This window comes from Rhodnius prolixus, unplaced genomic scaffold, assembly GCF_049639745.1.
Source record: "Rhodnius prolixus isolate KJV_2025 unplaced genomic scaffold, Rpr scaffold_3, whole genome shotgun sequence".
In the NCBI taxonomy this organism is placed as follows: domain Eukaryota; kingdom Metazoa; phylum Arthropoda; class Insecta; order Hemiptera; family Reduviidae; genus Rhodnius; species Rhodnius prolixus.
Window position 1 is genome coordinate 40,818,873 of NW_027411603.1, and position 18,335 is coordinate 40,837,207.

The 18,335-nt window shown below is 29.9% G+C and overlaps 2 protein-coding genes across 8 annotated transcripts in view; one reads left to right on the forward strand and one right to left on the reverse strand.

Annotated features, from left to right (window-relative positions):
• Nucleotides 1-1,493, forward strand: part of PCB (Pyruvate carboxylase) — a 146,674-nt gene extending 145,181 nt beyond the window's left edge. For all 5 annotated transcript variants that reach the window (XM_074125154.1, XM_074125152.1, XM_074125151.1 and 2 more), the window contains one exon: nucleotides 304-1,493. The gene's annotated coding sequence lies outside the window, so the exon portion shown is untranslated. The remainder of the gene's footprint in view (nucleotides 1-303) is intronic.
• pdgy (acyl-CoA synthetase family member pudgy) lies at nucleotides 303-18,088 on the reverse strand. Of its 3 annotated transcripts, none has more exons than XM_074125162.1 (9): nucleotides 17,890-18,088; nucleotides 7,294-7,525; nucleotides 6,852-7,059; nucleotides 5,233-5,601; nucleotides 4,984-5,132; nucleotides 4,444-4,612; nucleotides 4,175-4,347; nucleotides 3,357-3,509; nucleotides 303-2,701 (listed from the first exon to the last, which is right to left on the reverse strand). In XM_074125162.1, the coding sequence occupies exons 2-9, from the start codon at nucleotides 7,522-7,524 to the stop codon at nucleotides 2,423-2,425; spliced, it is 1,731 nt and encodes a 576-aa protein (XP_073981263.1). In that variant the 5' UTR covers nucleotide 7,525; nucleotides 17,890-18,088; the 3' UTR covers nucleotides 303-2,422. The 3 variants fall into 3 exon arrangements, with proteins under 3 accessions (XP_073981263.1, XP_073981262.1, XP_073981264.1); XM_074125161.1 differs by lacking the exon at nucleotides 17,890-18,088 and adding an exon at nucleotides 13,685-13,798; XM_074125163.1 differs by lacking the exons at nucleotides 4,175-4,347; nucleotides 4,444-4,612; nucleotides 17,890-18,088 and adding an exon at nucleotides 13,685-13,804.
• Nucleotides 18,089-18,335: the final 247 nt, after the last annotated feature.

Sequence of the window (18,335 nt, forward strand, 5' to 3'; positions counted from 1 at the left end):
CATTAAAGTTTTCGTGGTTCTATATCGGAGTGTCTCCTCCCCACATTAAATGAGGATTTTATTTTTAAGCCTTGATATACCTAATTTACTTCCTCACGTTTTTAGTGCATAAATTATGGTAGAATTTTGAAATTTAAAAATTCTTGAAAATTGGAGAAAGAGGAAATCTTCTGGATGTTGGTTTCGTTACAGATTTTAATAAAGCCGCCAAGATTATCGTTTTAATAATTTTTAATATTTATGTTTTATAATAATCTTTAATATCGTTTTAATCTTTCTTTAACTTAGTAATAATTTTAATAGGTGCAGTAAATTTGGACGAGAACAAGTCTAGAAAAACTATTTATAAGAGAAACAAAGACTTTGCGGTGAGGAATTGTTACGATGGAAGTATTCATCAGGTTTTCTTAGGAAAGGGTAAGAGGCTGTGACAAGGAATTGTTTAGAGTCTATTAGTTTTTTGTTTCATTTTCGTAAATCTCTTTGTTGTTGTTGTTTAGTTGGATTTATAAAATTTGTAATGTAGAAAGAGCTAGCCCATGGCATTAAGTGCGTTCGAGTATCAAGTATACTATAATTAAACTATAACTTATCCTTTTCTTAAAGGATGAATTTTACAACTTTGAGTTGTATAACAATTAGGTAACTTCTTAGTTATTTAAAGAACTTAGGTGTGTACTTAGTTTGTTATTGTTACAGTGTTTAAAATTTTTAAATATAATTATAAAACAAAAATAATAATAATAATGGTAGGTAATAATGGAAAACAGACATATTTTATGTAAGATTGGATTCTTAAAGAGCTTATTTCCAAATAACTTCTGGCGCATCGATTGCTCTAGTGGTTAGCGTTCCAGATAATTAGTATGTTTTTAAATGATATATTAAGAAATGCTGTTTCCTAATATGTTATTCTTGAATTAGATTGAGTTCGGTCGTAAACAGTATAAGTATGTGAATCAAAGACCTTATAGTTGTTATGTTACAAAACTTTTAGATAGGTGCAAGAGATATAATGAGAACAACGTTTGTTTTCGTAATAATGTTGAAGGAACATATTGCATTCCTTTTTTATACATGTATATATTTTATTTATAAAATTGCAAGTAAATAAAATGCATTAGGTATTTTTTTAAAGTAAAAATGCAAATTATATTAATGAAAAAGTTAACTTGTTTTAAACAAATCTACTTATAATTATATATCTAGTCAATTGGATACACCAATACTTTTGTATAAGGTAATAAAACGTTAAAAATAAAATGTGAATAAAATTTAAAACAAAAAAAACATAGAACTCTAAGAGAAGATGTCTGTAATCTGCAAAATTATTATTGGTATAAAAGGTTTTATCAGACTAAATAGGATTATGATTTGAATCCTTTTAACTTCTCAAAAAATAAATAAATAAGATGTTTATATTTCTTACTTTACATTTTTTTGTTCTAATATATACTAATAGAGGTGTATTAATAAATAAATAAAAAAAATTATTTCTAATGTTATTAATTTAAAATTAAACCGCTCTATTCGGAAACTTGCATCTAACAAAAATAGTATAAGAGCAACAGACTTCTCGTTGACCCGACACAATTATTACCAATGTTGCAAACGGCTAATTTAGTTGCAACTATTAGTGGGTTATTGGAAAAATAAATAAAACAGACAATTTTTTATAAATTATTGACTACAAAAGGGCTCAACGAAATAGGGAGATCGCAGTGGGTGATGTACTATGTGGAAAAGCTATTATATCTGTACTGCTGTGAACTTTAAACTGAAATTTGAAAGCATTATTTTACGTTTAATTTTCTAGTGAAAGGTGGCAGAGTCTTCGTAGAAAACGTGTTCAGTAAGGAATGAAGACTTGCGTTTGTTTAATAACCTTAATTTATAAGTCGATGTGTTGGAACCAAAATAAAATCGAAGTTAGGAGTAAACCTTGATAACTGAGGTAAGGATTCTCATCTTTTTTTTTTTCTTTTTTTTTTAAATTGGTGCTCGACACCAACGAAGCAGCCAACCAAGATTGAGTTTGGAAGAAGGCAGTATAAGAAAAGAATTTTAAAGTTCGACGGAGTAAAACATTGCATTCCATGCCGATAAAATACTAAAACAACAATTTTGCGACTTAAATGATTATTAAAGTGAAGGTTCTATCAGTTCTTCATTTATAACCACTATTGATAAATTAGAAAATTGTCTGCGATGAATGATGTTTGACTTTGTTTTGAATTATCATTAAAACAACTCTTATTTAACTTATTTGTATTAAAATATATACAGTTTAATATAAATTAAGAATAATATAATACAAATTAGATTTACATTGCACCATTACAATTTTATAATTAATCAATATAATTTATCAAATAAAAAAATAATAATATACATTTCTCTCTTCATTCAAATTGTTTTAAAATTACTTAAGTAAAGTTTCTTTCAAGGTTTTTCTTAAAATCTTGCCGGTAGTATTTTTTGGAATGCTAGTCATAAATATCACAGAATTAATTTGCTTATATTCTGCCACTTTAGTAGCAATAAAACTAAGCAACTCTTTTTCAGTTGGTTCTTTACCAGGTGTAGGTACAATAAATGCTACCGGTACTTCACCATATCTGGAATCTGGTTTACCCACAACGGCGACATCGCTTACTCCTGGATGTTGCCTTAGAGTTTCTTCTAATTCTAATGGCGCAACCTAAATTTAGAAAACTAATTAATGAAATGCAAAAATCTTTAGAAAGTTTTATGAAATGGTAAAGTCTTCTAAGCGGTGGTTGCGGCGATTACTTACTGTCCCAAAGAATCTCCGTGACAGAATAATTATTATTTATTAGTTTTTAAGGCCATCTGTGCTCATTTCCGCTGTTGTAGGACTGTATTCAGTCTCTTACTGAGGTAAACAGCATACCCTTTACCCTGAGGGACAACAGGGCACTCTATCATGTGGATAGAGTGAAGGCGGAACAATTGGCCCGGATAAGCTCTGTAAACCTTTCGTGAACTTGACACAATTTTGGTTCGTCCTGCCTTATAAAACAACTCTCTTCGACAATGGTCGTCATGACAGGTTTTGCTTGACTGAGGAAGAAATAACGTTCCGAAGAACGAGATTCCCTAAACTTGACGTTTCAACGCCCTTGGTATTGAATTACGTAACACTTCTCAAACGAGTAAGGAACTAGCTTGTTGGAATTGGTTTGAACCACCGGTTAATTTTGGTTATCAGGGGAATATTAAAATAGACCCTCAGGTGTTGCTGTGGCCAGTTTGCTTACTTGCTCCGCCTTTTATACATTGCAATCTAATGTATTAGAAATTTTAAAAGATGTAAAGAAGATCTGCTAAAATACCTGAAATCCTTTCACTTTTATAAGTTCTTTCATTCGATCTACGATAAAAAGATGTCTTTCTTCGTTTAAATATCCAACATCACCTGTATGTAGCCAACCATCTTTCAAAGTAGCAGCTGTAGCCTCTTCATTTTTGTAGTACCCAGACATGACCTAAAGACAATAATTAATAATATTTTAGACAGTACCGAGAGAGAAGGTAGAGAATTTGTTTTAATGATGGTTCTATAACTTACACAATATAATCAAGAATAACAGTAATGTATTTTAAAAATTCTTTCTCGAGTTTGCAAGAAATTGGCTTGGCCAGAAGTATGAACCATCTTTTTAAAGGGTGGAGAAAGTACTTCGAGCTAATGGCCATCAATGAAGTGAACTGTTTTGCTACTTTATAATGTTAGAGAGAATTAAATACTTGAATAATAATGAGGACGAAACAAAATTTGAGTCTGGAAGCACAAAAAGCTGGAAGGATTTTTTTTATATATAATATTATACATTACTCAACCCTAAAATCTGTCGCTTTGTTTTTCATCTTTTTTAATTTTAAGACTGGTCACGCTTCTTTAAAAAAAAGTGAGTAAAGTGAGGTAAAAAAGTGAATAGATGAAGAATATGCGTACACTTCAACTTCAAGAGCTAACATAACAATTAATCATGTGCTATTTTTTTTTTTAGAGAAAAAATTAATTTTGTTTACAAACAAAAATCTTGTTTTATTTATAATACTGCATTATGCAGAATTCTTGAGGTTTGCCTAGCTTTTTATCTCAGGTAATCCATCAAAAAGTATTATTTTATTACAAAAAATAAATTACCTGCGGCCCTTTACAACATATTTCTCCAGGCTGTGAGGGATCTAGGGTCTCTCCAGTTTCAATATCTACAATCTTAAGTTGACTATTACTGAGAGGAATGCCTACAGTATCCAAATCTACACACGTATTTCTACAAGCCGTAATTACTGGTCCCGCTTCTGTCATACCGTAGCCTTCAAAAAGCAAATGACACGAATTTGATTTGGTTTAAGGAAGTAAAATCATATTTGAAATAATTAAGAACATTTTAAATGTATCATTCAACAAACCAGAGTTTATAATCATATGCTTTTTAGATAAGAGTTTGTGTGCATCAGTGACAGAAATCGCAGCAGCTCCATTTAGGATCGATCTTAATTTTTTCATATTTTCAGCAGTTACCGATGGATTGTTGGCGAGGAATTGTATCAGTGGTGGAACGAAATAGGCAATGGTGCACTGAAAAGTTGGTTAAATTTAAATATGCGTGAATAAAAAAAGCAAAAGTAAAACTAAATTGATGCAATTAGGGAGAAGTTTTTGTGAAGAAAAGAACCTCTTCTGGTGCGGCTAGAGTTAGGAGTAGGTACATCCCTTCAAGTTATCAAGAAGTTGCATCTGGGTAGAGGGGATAAATGAACGTATAGGCAGTAAGCAGATAGCTGTCTGAGAAGGAGACTTCTCAACATGTAAGAGATACCAATGTACCATTAACAGACCTACATTTCTCCTACCTTGAAGAGAATAAGTCTCATCCAAAATGGATTTTAGGCATAAAGAGGCTATCTTCAATTCTTTAAAAACAAATCCTGACTAATAACTGAACTTACCTCTTTAAGTAATTTGAGAAACGATTCAGGTTCAAATTTAGGTAATGTTATTAATTTAGTTCCGCAATACAAATTAGAAAGAGAATTAACAGACAGACCGTAACAATGGAAAAGTGGTAAGATGCACATTACAACGTCTTGATATGTTTCTAAAACAATAAATTAATATTCAAATTGAATTTTTGTTTAAATATTAACTTTTTACCAGGTTTTTATTGGCAAAGTTTCTTATCACACATTTTTACTTACCGCTAGTTTCGTAAGCAATTTTCAGCGCCGGGTGAGATAATTGCTCACAATTACTAACAATCTGCCTGTGGGATAGGATAACACCTTTTGGTAGACCTGTTGTCCCACTGGAGTACAATAAAAATGCCGTTGAATCTGGATCTGATTTAACTCCTTTCAATAGAGTTTCATCATTGTTTCTAGTTTCTAACAGTTCTCTGAATGATCGAGTTCCTTGAGGTAAGCTATCCGAAGGATTATTTATTACTACTGTTGGAAATAATTTGTTATTTTCAATTTTGTTTATAGCTTCATTTACGTCATTAATTTTTTGTTGATATGTAATCACTAGTGAAGATTCCGAATCGAGTAACTGGTAGCGGATTTCGTCTATAAATCAAGAGAGTGTTCTTATTAGTAAATGATTGCCTGCTGGCTAAAATCAATCATTAATTTATTATTTTGAACTGACTTGAAACAGAAAAATGAAATTAAATGTCGAGTTTCAACCATAGACTACAATGAAACATTTTGCATTTGTTCACTGTTTCTCCAACATCTTTTCTTCAAGAATTCAAGTGGGAATTTTTCACCCTTAATTAGTTCGTTCTTCTTCAGTTAGGGTGATTAGGAATGTAAATTAAATTGGACCTCAAGCTTCTCGTTAATTTTCATTTCAACTTTTCACATTTTACTACTTTTTTAACTTTAGTTAGTTTGGAAATTAAAAGTAACGCTTATTAAAAATCAAGCAAAAATTTTGCAAGTAAAAAAAAAAAGATTTTTTTCTCAAAATAAATAGATATGATTTAAAAGTTTAACCAAAACTTGCAAAATCTTCCAACAGAGAATTATGAATGTCTAAGCAAAACCAGCCTGGACTTCTGCTAGGCTGTACCTAATGAGTAGTGAGTAAAGTTAACCTCCCTGGATAAAAAAAAAATTTGCAAGAAAGGGGCAGAGATTAAAAGTGATAAAAATAGAGTTGATGGTGCTCTCAACTAAAAACCGTAAGAGTCGCACACAGATTTTTTAAAAATATTTTGAGTTCTACTTTCGTCTGGAAGTCTGAAAAAGACTTAAATCGAAGCAAGAGCACCTCAACAAATCTCTCAAGAAGTTTGTTGTTATAACATAGAAGTTGGAAGATATTCTGCTTGCGGTTTGGAAGATCATTAATGTTGAATATTTTATTTTTAATAGATGGTATAATTGGAACAATAATTAACGATTAATTGAAAAATGAGCAGATTAAAAGAGTAAATATCGAGTAGAGGAAACGTCAGTATTACATTTGATGGTAGAATATAATTTGGAATGATGTCTGGCGAATGGGTGTTTTTTCACATTATAATCTGAATGATTCCTTTCGATTTTTGCTGGGAAATGGACTAGTCATAATGCTTTTAGGGAATTTGCGAAAAGGCTATAAGTTTCTTAGAGAAATATGCCCAAAGATGAATGGAATGGCCTCAATGGAACATGTTTCTGGCTAGTTATAAGCTTTCCAGTAAATGGACTTCAGAACTTCTGTAGATGATTGACTAAAATTATACTCCGGAAAGTAAGGAGCCAAATATTAGTTTTATAAATTGTGCCTTATCTTAGTGTTTGGTTAAAACAAAAATAATGAGCAATACCTGCATTGTATAGAGGATTCACAGTGGACACAATAAGTCCTGCTTGCAATGCACCAATCATAGCTATAATAAATTCAGGCATATTAGGCAATATTATTGTAATAACTTGACCTGGCTGTAGACCTGAATTCAGTAAGCCTAATGCTACATTTTTTGATAAAGTTTTTAATTGTGAGTAGGTATACTTTCTTCCGGATATCCCACATTCCTACAAATAATAAAACAGCAATTAAAACAGTTTTTTTTTTTTAGTTTGTTTGCTATTCAAAATCTACAAAGAATAAAATTCATAATAAGTGAATACGATAAAAGAAGTCTTCATGACTGGATCAACTTGAGGAGAGAAGCTGCCCACCGGCAACACTCTCGTATTAAAACAGTAAATAAAATATATATTTAGGAAATAAAATATAATATTAAGACTTAATAATTATACATTTACCATCGCAGTTTTTTCCGGCCATTTTTCTACATTATTTAAAATATAATTGTTTATAGTTAGATTTGGAATTTCCACCGACGAAAGTGGTGAATCCACATAGTAATTTGATGAATAACTATTTCTTAGCACAAATGATGAAGATTTCAATTGTCTTATCAAATTTCCTTGACTACATATTGGATTGGTTGTAAAATCTTGTAGAGCACGACGTAATAACCTCAGTGGTAACATTCTGAAACAAAACAGAACCAATATTTCATTAAATATTAATTATATTATTCGGTGGTATTGATTCCTGGTCAAGGCCTTAGATTTTAATTTGATACTTGGACTTGGAAAGCCACATGAAAACACAGGCGTTATTACTTACTTATTGACGTATACTTAATTAAAATTAAAGTTTTAACGGTATAGCATATAGAAATCTCCTGATTTATCGTAAGTACGTAAAACATTCGACAAGCCAAACGTAGTTAGAAGAATTTGTGGTATTTGATTAGCTCTTTTCATCACCAACATGATAATACTACAAAATTTGATATATTATCGTAAAGGTAATGTGACAGAATAACATCAGTGAAATTCATTAATAGTGGCTCTCTTAATCAGTTGCACTATTGTTTGTAACAATTGGAATGGCTTCAGAGAAAGTTAAATTTTAGAGGTTCTGTAAATCGATCAAATTTCAAATTTTTATATCTCTCTTTGTATTGTTCCGATTTTGATGAATTCTTTACCGAATTGTAGAGAGAAGTTAACTCTATAACTGGTATAAATATCAATGTTTTAGTGCTAATAGTTAATGAGATATAGAAGGTTAAATTTTAGGGGTTTTGAAATCGTTCAAATTTCAAACTTCTATATCTCTCTTTGTATTGTTCCGATTTTGATGAATTCTTTACCGAATTGTAGAGAGAAGTTAACTCTATAACTAGTATAAAAATCAATGTTTTAGTGCTAATAATTAATGAGATATAGAAGGTTAAATTTTGGAGGTTCTGTAAATCGATCAAATTTCAAATTTTTATATCTCTCTTTGTGTTGTTCCGATTTTGATGAATTCTTTACCGAATTGTAGAGAGAAGTTAACTCTATAACTGGTATAAATATCAATGTTTTAGTGCTAATAGTTAATGAGATATAGAAGGTTAAATTTTAGGGGTTTTGAAATCGTTCAAATTTCAAACTTCTATATCTCTCTTTGTATTGTTCCGATTTTGATGAATTCTTTACCGAATTGTAGAGAGAAGTTAACTCTATAACTAGTATAAATATCAATGTTTTAGTGCTAATAATTAATGAGATATAGAAGGTTAAATTTTGGAGGTTCTGTAAATCGATCAAATTTCAAATTTTTATATCTCTCTTTGTGTTGTTCCGATTTTGATGAATTCTTTACCGAATTGTAGAGAGAAGTTAACTCTATAACTGGTATAAATATCAATGTTTTAGTGCTAATAGTTAATGAGATATAGAAGGTTAAATTTTAGGGGTTTTGAAATCGTTCAAATTTCAAACTTCTATATCTCTCTTTGTATTGTTCCGATTTTGATGAATTCTTTACCGAATTGTAGAGAGAAGTTAACTCTATAACTAGTATAAATATCAATGTTTTAGTGCTAATAATTAATGAGATATAGAAGGTTAAATTTTGGAGGTTCTGTAAATCGATCAAATTTCAAATTTTTATATCTCTCTTTGTGTTGTTCCGATTTTGATGAATTCTTTACCGAATTGTAGAGAGAAGTTAACTCTATAACTGGTATAAATATCAATGTTTTAGTGCTAATAGTTAATGAGATATAGAAGGTTAAATTTTAGGGGTTTTGAAATCGTTCAAATTTCAAACTTCTATATCTCTCTTTGTATTGTTCCGATTTTGATGAATTCTTTACCGAATTGTAGAGAGAAGTTAACTCTATAACTAGTATAAATATCAATGTTTTAGTGCTAATAATTAATGAGATATAGAAGGTTAAATTTTGGAGGTTCTGTAAATCGATCAAATTTCAAATTTTTATATCTCTCTTTGTATTGTTCCGATTTTGATGAATTCTTTACAGAATTGTAGAGAGAAGTTAACTCTATAACTGGTATAAATATCAATGTTTTAGTGCTAATAGTTAATGAGATATAGAAGGTTAAATTTTGGAGGTTTTGAAATCGTTCAAATTTCAAACCTCTATATCACTCTTTGTATTGTTCCGATTTTGATGAATTCTTTACAGAATTGTAGAAGTTAACTCTATAACTGGTATAAATATCAATGTTTTAGTGCTAATAGTTAATGAGATATAGAAGGTTAAATTTTGGAGGTTTTGAAATCGTTCAAATTTCAAACCTCTATATCTCTCTTTGTATTGTTCTGATTTTGATGAATGCTTTACCGAATTGTACAGAGAAGTTAACTTTATAACTGGTATAAATATCAATGTTTTAGTGCTAATAGTTAATGAGATATAGAAGGTTAAATTTTAGAGGTTTTGAAATCGTTCAAATTTCAAACTTCTATATCTCTCTTTGTATTGTTCCGATTTTGATGAATTCTTTACCGAATTGTAGAGAGAAGTTAACTCTATAACTAGTATAAATATCAATGTTTTAGTGCTAATAATTAATGAGATATAGAAGGTTAAATTTTGGAGGTTCTGTAAATCGATCAAATTTCAAATTTTTATATCTCTCTTTGTGTTGTTCCGATTTTGATGAATTCTTTACAGAATTGTAGAGAGAAGTTAACTCTATAACTGGTATAAATATCAATGTTTTAGTGCTAATAGTTAATGAGATATAGAAGGTTAAATTTTGGAGGTTTTGAAATCGTTCAAATTTCAAACCTCTATATCACTCTTTGTATTGTTCCGATTTTGATGAATTCTTTACAGAATTGTAGAAGTTAACTCTATAACTGGTATAAATATCAATGTTTTAGTGCTAATAGTTAATGAGATATAGAAGGTTAAATTTTGGAGGTTTTGAAATCGTTCAAATTTCAAACCTCTATATCTCTCTTTGTATTGTTCTGATTTTGATGAATGCTTTACCGAATTGTACAGAGAAGTTAACTTTATAACTGGTATAAATATCAATGTTTTAGTGCTAATAGTTAATGAGATATAGAAGGTTAAATTTTAGAGGTTTTGAAATCGTTCAAATTTCAAACTTCTATATCTCTCTTTGTATTGTTCCGATTTTGATGAATTCTTTACCGAATTGTAGAGAGAAGTTAACTCTATAACTAGTATAAATATCAATGTTTTAGTGCTAATAATTAATGAGATATAGAAGGTTAAATTTTGGAGGTTCTGTAAATCGATCAAATTTCAAATTTTTATATCTCTCTTTGTGTTGTTCCGATTTTGATGAATTCTTTACAGAATTGTAGAGAGAAGTTAACTCTATAACTGGTATAAATATCAATGTTTTAGTGCTAATAGTTAATGAGATATAGAAGGTTAAATTTTGGAGGTTTTGAAATCGTTCAAATTTCAAACCTCTATATCACTCTTTGTATTGTTCCGATTTTGATGAATTCTTTACAGAATTGTAGAAGTTAACTCTATAACTGGTATAAATATCAATGTTTTAGTGCTAATAGTTAATGAGATATAGAAGGTTAAATTTTGGAGGTTTTGAAATCGTTCAAATTTCAAACCTCTATATCTCTCTTTGTATTGTTCTGATTTTGATGAATGCTTTACCGAATTGTACAGAGAAGTTAACTTTATAACTGGTATAAATATCAATGTTTTAGTGCTAATAGTTAATGAGATATAGAAGGTTAAAGTTTGGAAGTTTTGAAATCGTTCAAATTTCAAACCTCTATATCTCTCTTTGTATTGTTCCGATTTTGATGAATGCTTTACCAAATTGTAGAGAAAAGTTAGTTCTATAAGTAGTATAAATATCAATGTTTTAGTGATAATAGTTAAAGAGATATAGAAGGTTAAATTTGGAGGTTACTTAACCCTTAACTTAATTTTTTAAACTGTAAGTTTTTGTTAAAAAATATGAATAACAGTTTCTTGAATGTATCATGTAGATGTAAAAATAAATATTAAATGCAACAGTTATAACAGTTCTTTAATTAAATATGAATCAAAAGCGCGATTTGTATTTTTATTTTAATATAACTTTCCATAATTCCTTCTTGGTGAATTTAGTTCCACATTTAAATCTGCTAGATGACTAATGGTAATAATCCATCTACGAAGGTGTCGTGGACGAGGCTAAAGAACATACTTTACTACTGACAGGAGTTCTTAAAAATCAAAAGTAGCTACAGACGAAATTTGAACTAGAGATCTCCTACATTCAAATCCACGATTCGTGATCACTACACCAACACCCTTCCCTGTGTAGTTCAGAGTACGTGGTAAGGTTTGAAACATAGAATGGTGCGTCATAATGTATCACAGTAGTTTTGATTGTAATCTGTACTGGTTGGCATTTTTGGAAAAATTCAATACCGCACAGACATATAGTTCTAATTATTGTCCTATATCATGTTGTAGAGATTATAGCATGCGTTTCCATTAGCTTCCGGAACATTTTTCAGTGCACTGCCAGTATTCGGAAACAGTTCTCTCGTTACAGACGATCTGAAGCAGTGTGTAACTCGTAGGAAGAGGAAATCTAAGTGCTGGCAGCTGACTTTATAGCAAATCTGCTTTTTAACCATGAACCTCAACAAAAAATCATGAAATAGAATTTCATTAAATCTGTATTTATAATGGTTACAGAGAACGTAAGCAACTTTTCCTTTAATTACACAGTACATTATACAAATATAATTATGTATGTAGCTATGAAAGACCTTGTCGTACAATAGCATATTTACACAATTAACTATGTACAGGATATAATAAATTCTTATTACACATATATAGGTTATACACAGATAAAACTATGTTACATAATTGTTTGTGTGTACCTAAAATCAACGCCTTCATTCTCTTAAATTCTGGCCAAATATTTGAGTAGTTGCCTAAATTATTACCATTTAATAAATTCAAAAATATCTCAAAAACTATTTACAATTAATAATTCATTGGTTCAGATCCCCTAACTTTTAAAAATTAACATTTTTTTAAATTAAACCAGATTAAAGACGCGTCACCTTTTGAAAATGATGGTATTAGTTTAAAAGAAAGAGTAATAATTAATTTTAAATTTATTAGTTCATTTTCTATGAAATAATCAATACTCAATATTTCTGATGTTCTGATAGATTCTTCACCTCATTTTGAACATAAGATGAAAATAATTAAAGGATTTTTATTCAGTGTCTGAGAGAACATTAGAATAATTCACGTTAATTTAAATGCACTTTCAACTTTAATTGACATAGTAATTGATTTTATTTCTCTTTGTGTTATATATGTATATATAATTTTCTTTTTTATTTTTCTTCTTCTATTTAATTCCAAAATATGGAGTAATACCTCTATTTCTATGCAACGCTCTTTTAACCTTGATTAGAACAAGATTACTATAATGATGCGAGTAGTAATTTTTATCTATGAAGGTCACTCTTCATATTGTCTACTATATTATCAAGTCATAATAGTTTCTGTTCATGTTTATGAGAGCATTTATTGAAGTGGTAAAAAAATAAGGAATACAAACAACGTTGGTATTTAAGACATTTAATTCCGATATGAACCAAGATCAAACTAATTACAACCAATAATAGTAATAATAGTAAAGTATTAATTATAATCAGCAGTGATCTAACTATAAAGAAATTTTAGTGAATTAATTTCAAAAAGAAAAAGAAATCAGGTGATAAAACTGTGTAGTAGATATCCTTGCAGCAGAAGCTTGGTATCATCAGGTAATCACTCTCTTTCAAATCACTGAACTATTAATAAGTGGGCTTGATATTAAAACTGGCTTACTCAATGAAAGAAAACTATCGCATTCGCAGAGTGTTGCATTAGAGACTAAGATACTAGTTGGCTTAGATTCTAGTTTCATTTTGACCCAACACTATTGGCAACTGGGAGCTATTAAACTGGCCACATTCCAAAAGATCATTCAAAATTATCTAAAATATCCTACACCGATTACACTTCTAAAAATCTACTTAAGTAAAAACTCAGATTATGGAGTTAAGTTACTTCAAGATGGATGTATAACTCCGAGTCTGAGATGACTCAATGACATTTTGAGCTTAAACTAAACTCATTGCTTTAAACAACTCGAGTTACGGGTATCTCACGAGGTAAGAAAAAGTAAAAAAAAAAAATATTTTCAATAATGACCGAAACAAATAACAAAAGAAAAAGTAAATCCAAAGAAAAATTTATCAAAATAGGGCTGATTTAGGTTCTTTTATAGCAGTCATTTACGTTGGACAGTAAAACAAAAACATATCTGTCTGACTTACGTTTGCTGATGCTTCGAATGTAGCTGCGCTTCAATGTCAACTACCTCCATTACTCGGGGTTACCACGCAAATAAGAAGCCTTCTTAGGCTATAAATATATGTCAGTAAAATTAAGGATTGACATAAAAGATTAAAATTATCTAAATTATGTTTAGAAATAAAATTGCTGATTTATGACAGTTTTACATTTTTACAGTTTACATTTTTTTTATTTACTCTGTGTTTTTTACAAAAGGCTGATTAATGATCCAATATATATCAATTTTTAAACAATGAGAGTTAGACCTGAAAGAGAAAATGCGAGTAATGTGGCATCCTTTTTCTGTTTCTTATTGAGTCAATCAAAATGTAACTCCTAAACCAAATCAATAAGTGAAATGAAGTAGCGAAACTAACAACTAATATACTAAATGTGCGAATTCATTGTTAGAAGTTGGAGGAGGTCAAAGTCAAAATAATAGTGCTCGGAAGTCAGTTGGTCAACAATTATTTAATCTTACATGCCATGACATTTAGTTTTAGAACAATAGAATTCGCTCAGACTTGTTTACATAGCTTTTTGTCTTTTAATTAATAATCAAGGTCGGCAAACTCGTAGGGAATAAAAGATATGAGTGTTGATATGTTCATTCGGGTCATGCCCGATAACAGAACGTAGGTCTTTTTTCTTTCCCAGATTGCTCATTGGTAGAGAAAAATTAAAAATTCTGTTGTGAAACACAATTAACATGGTTGTCACATGTAGGACTTTAACATAGGCCTGATCGACAAATGTTCGTACTATTTATTTTACATTTGAGTTATTGAGTATTCGAGTTATTACTAGGCGTACATGTTTTGAGTTGTCATGAATAAATTAAATATTAATGTAGAAAAAGAACAAAATATTTCGAGATTGTAATGTCACTTTGAAAGTCAATCTGCAACCTACCCTATCATTTAAAATGTTTTAAAAATTTGGTGAGATATTGAGGTCGCCTCCAAAATACTAAACTGTAAAAACAAGAATTTTATAAAAATTATCTTTTTTTTAAAAAAGAAAATTTGGAATCAGGAACAGAAACTACAATAAGACAATGGATAATAAAAATCTTTTCAATTATACTACTTATAAATATAGTATATAAGTAGAAAATAGATGAAGTATTTGTATTAGACACTATTTGGTGCACAAATTTGAGCCGAGGCTGATATTCTACTTTACGACAACATGACTAGGGTCTAAAACCAGGTACGTATTCCTTAAAGTGTCTACGACTGTATCTATAAGGGAAACATTTCCCCCTTTTGAAGTGGCAATGCTGGTCTCGAATTTTTTGTACCAGGCGACTTGAGTCTTTTCTGTGCCTGCAATGGAAGTTCAGGTAAAAATGGAAAGAGTGTAGTTTAGACTGCAACTTTAAAAAAAAAAAAAATGAAAGATATTTCATACTTATCACCCACAGATTAAAACAAAAACATTGCATAATTAGGGCGCCACGGTAGCCGAGCGGTTAGAGACGAGACCTGCAAAGCTAATATGTATTGTGATACTGGGTTCGAATCCTGGTCTTAGGCCTTGGATTTTATTTAATGGTTAATAAAAGAAATTTACAGTAAAGTATGTTTGCTAGTCGCCACCGTCCACGACACCTAATTGGTAGTTGGACGTTAAGCCCGCCTGAAAAAATAGGCGATTACTTTACTTTACTCATTGCATAATTAAACAGAGGCCCAAAACAAGAATAAGGATCTGATTTTCAAAAAAAAAAAAAAAGACAGTTGTGCCAAAAAATGATAAACTTTGAAGTAAACATTCCTCAATTATTGGGTTCGTAGTCAAGGAATCATTTGTGTAATGCTGGCTCCGTTGATAGACGACGAAATAATTAGCTACACTAAACCTCAATGAGAGACCCACTGACTAAGTGATGAAAGCCAAAAGTTGATTTAAAAACTTAAAAATGACAAAGAACCTGAAGTAGAGGCGCCTCGTCCACTTTACAGAGTGTACCTTATTTTTAGAAAACAAATCTTACCAAGACTCGTCACAAAGTACAACCATTCGTACAAAAGTATGCTGCAAATACCAGTGGTATTACAGTCCTATACTTTGTGATTATTTTGACGATAGAGTTTTGAATTCATTTTCGTCTAATTATTTGTGGTAACAATCCGATGTATTCTAGACATACTTAGTCACAGTTAATTTTCTTAAAATAGTGAAAATTTCCAATTTGAAATAGCCCTTGCGATATAATTACTGCCACTAAAGGTTGTTTCAAGAGAAAGTGCCGCATATTGTAGCTATAAATAATATATGAAATAAAGAATGTTACATTCCATTAAAAGTAAATTTGAATAAACGTTTATTATTTAGACAATATTTTTGTAGAGAAAAGAGACAAATATATAAAAAAGTTAATTTCTTTTTCTCGTTTTCTTTATAACCTTTTAACCTCGCTTTAAGTTTCGTTTTAGCAATAGATTGGATTATATTAATGGCAAAAGAGTGGTTTGTTCAATACTTTTAATTAAATAAATAAATAATCTGTAATTTTCCAGAATGTACGCAATTAATGTGTGTTGGACAATACTTGTCTGAAGTCCACTTTAAAATCCGACAATGAGGAATTAGATTTACGGTTTACTTTAAACTCAGAGTACCAGTGGCTTATCAAAAGAGGCCATCAACTATTACCTTTCTTTCCCTTAATATATTAATAATAAGAATTAATTGAGAGGAGTCGATTAAGATCATTTTTACTAAATCAAATGTGCAGCAAATCAGTTAACTTGAAGAGCACTTGACTGAATAGTTTTTTTTTGTAATTTTTAGCGATTTATTTTTTTAGAAATGATTTTTTGTAAACTTCCTGCACTCACTTTGTGTACTCACTTTGTGCAAGGACATCTATTACCTTTATTTAAATCACGTTTCCAGTAAACCTTATTGGTGCGGTTTTTAAACAGAATTGAATTTAATGTGTCTTGATGGGATATTATACGGTTCTAGCTGTAAATATTTTAAAAATTCAAAGTTGGGAAGATTATCAGTCAACCAGTAATGCCTTTTTTTTCCTTCTATCGTCTGAGGGTTCCCTTTTGAACTAGGACACAACTTAGGCCTATCACTTTGGAATCTTTTCACAGAGAATATTAATTTTTTTTGAACGATTTTGGAGAGCTGTGACGACACGCTTCCCACAATACTACCTTAGTAAAAATTTATAATTTTTTAAGTTGACTATATTTTTGGCATAAATTCCAAATTTCAAAAATATTCAATTCAATAAATTTTGATAGAAGAATTTGTTTGCAGCAGATTTTATTTAATTGGAACTTAAAAACAATTTAATAAAATTTATTTCAATATGCAAAATAGTGTCGTGGTGCTGTTTTTTTCCAATACTATGAAACAAAAAGTTCATTGAAGTATAAAATTTAAAATTCATTCATACAATAAATTCTTAAGAGGCAAAAACATAAATATTAAATGATGAATAACGTAACATTTTAGATAATGTACTGGACGATAAGAAGAGATTTTTTTTATTGACATGATACGAGGACAACATAATTCTAAATTTCAATTTCTTTTTTACATACCTGATGGGAACTACTTGAAACAGATAATTTTATTATTTTTATCAAATAATTTAAAAACTGAAAATCATGAAACGTTAAGCACAATACTTCGCTTAGTTTATTACCACCTCCAAATCAAGCTTTTAAGATGATTCGACCGAAATCCATAAACCGGAAATACTACTTAATAGTAACAAGGAAGACTACTGAAGAATTATTTTGTTTTTTTTGACTATAGCAGAAAGAGCAACCACTTCAAGAAACTCATTAAAAAATCAGTGAATTAGTGAATTGTTTTCAAAATAAAATAAAAAAAGTCCACACCATTTGGTAAATAAATAGCTAAAGGAATTTTAAATAAAAGTGTCGGGACAATTTTTTGGAACAAAACTGAAAAATCTCATTTGCAAACTCACACTTCCGGTTGTCGGAGAATATATACGTATATGTGTACAGTAATATTTGAACTTGATACGTATATTGTGGAGAAAATTCAGTTCAGCTGCACTTCACTGAGTCACACAAACCTTATCGAGTTTGGTTCAACAAAGAAATATTTATCTAGCTTTCGCATGCGTGAATATTTTAAATTTGTGCCTGTTAGTGAAGTTTAAAAAATATAAATTTCAAATTCTTACCTCTTTTTTTTTTTTATAATAATTTCTATTATTAAACAAAAAATGCTATTAACTTCGCCACGAAACTTCTAATTTTAATTCATTAATCGTAAAAATGAATTATCAAATCACTTGCACTTGAAACCACAAAAAAAGAAAAATTAAAACACTGTCAGGTACTCTCGACAAAGGGTATATGTCAAATGATTGTTGTTTGTTACCGACGTTCTGGCGCAAGCAGGAAGCAAGTGGAATTCACCATTACCAACAATATAATACTGAATTTCCCATAGTTATATTCTATAATTATATCATATTTTTCCCCCTTTTATTGGTTTAAACAAATCTTTTCCAATCTTTTACACATAAATAACTATTATAATCGGCTTGAACTATTATAAAAGATTTCAGAAATCTAACATATGAAAATTCTGGAGCAGAAACCGAATAAAATATGTGCTTCGCTC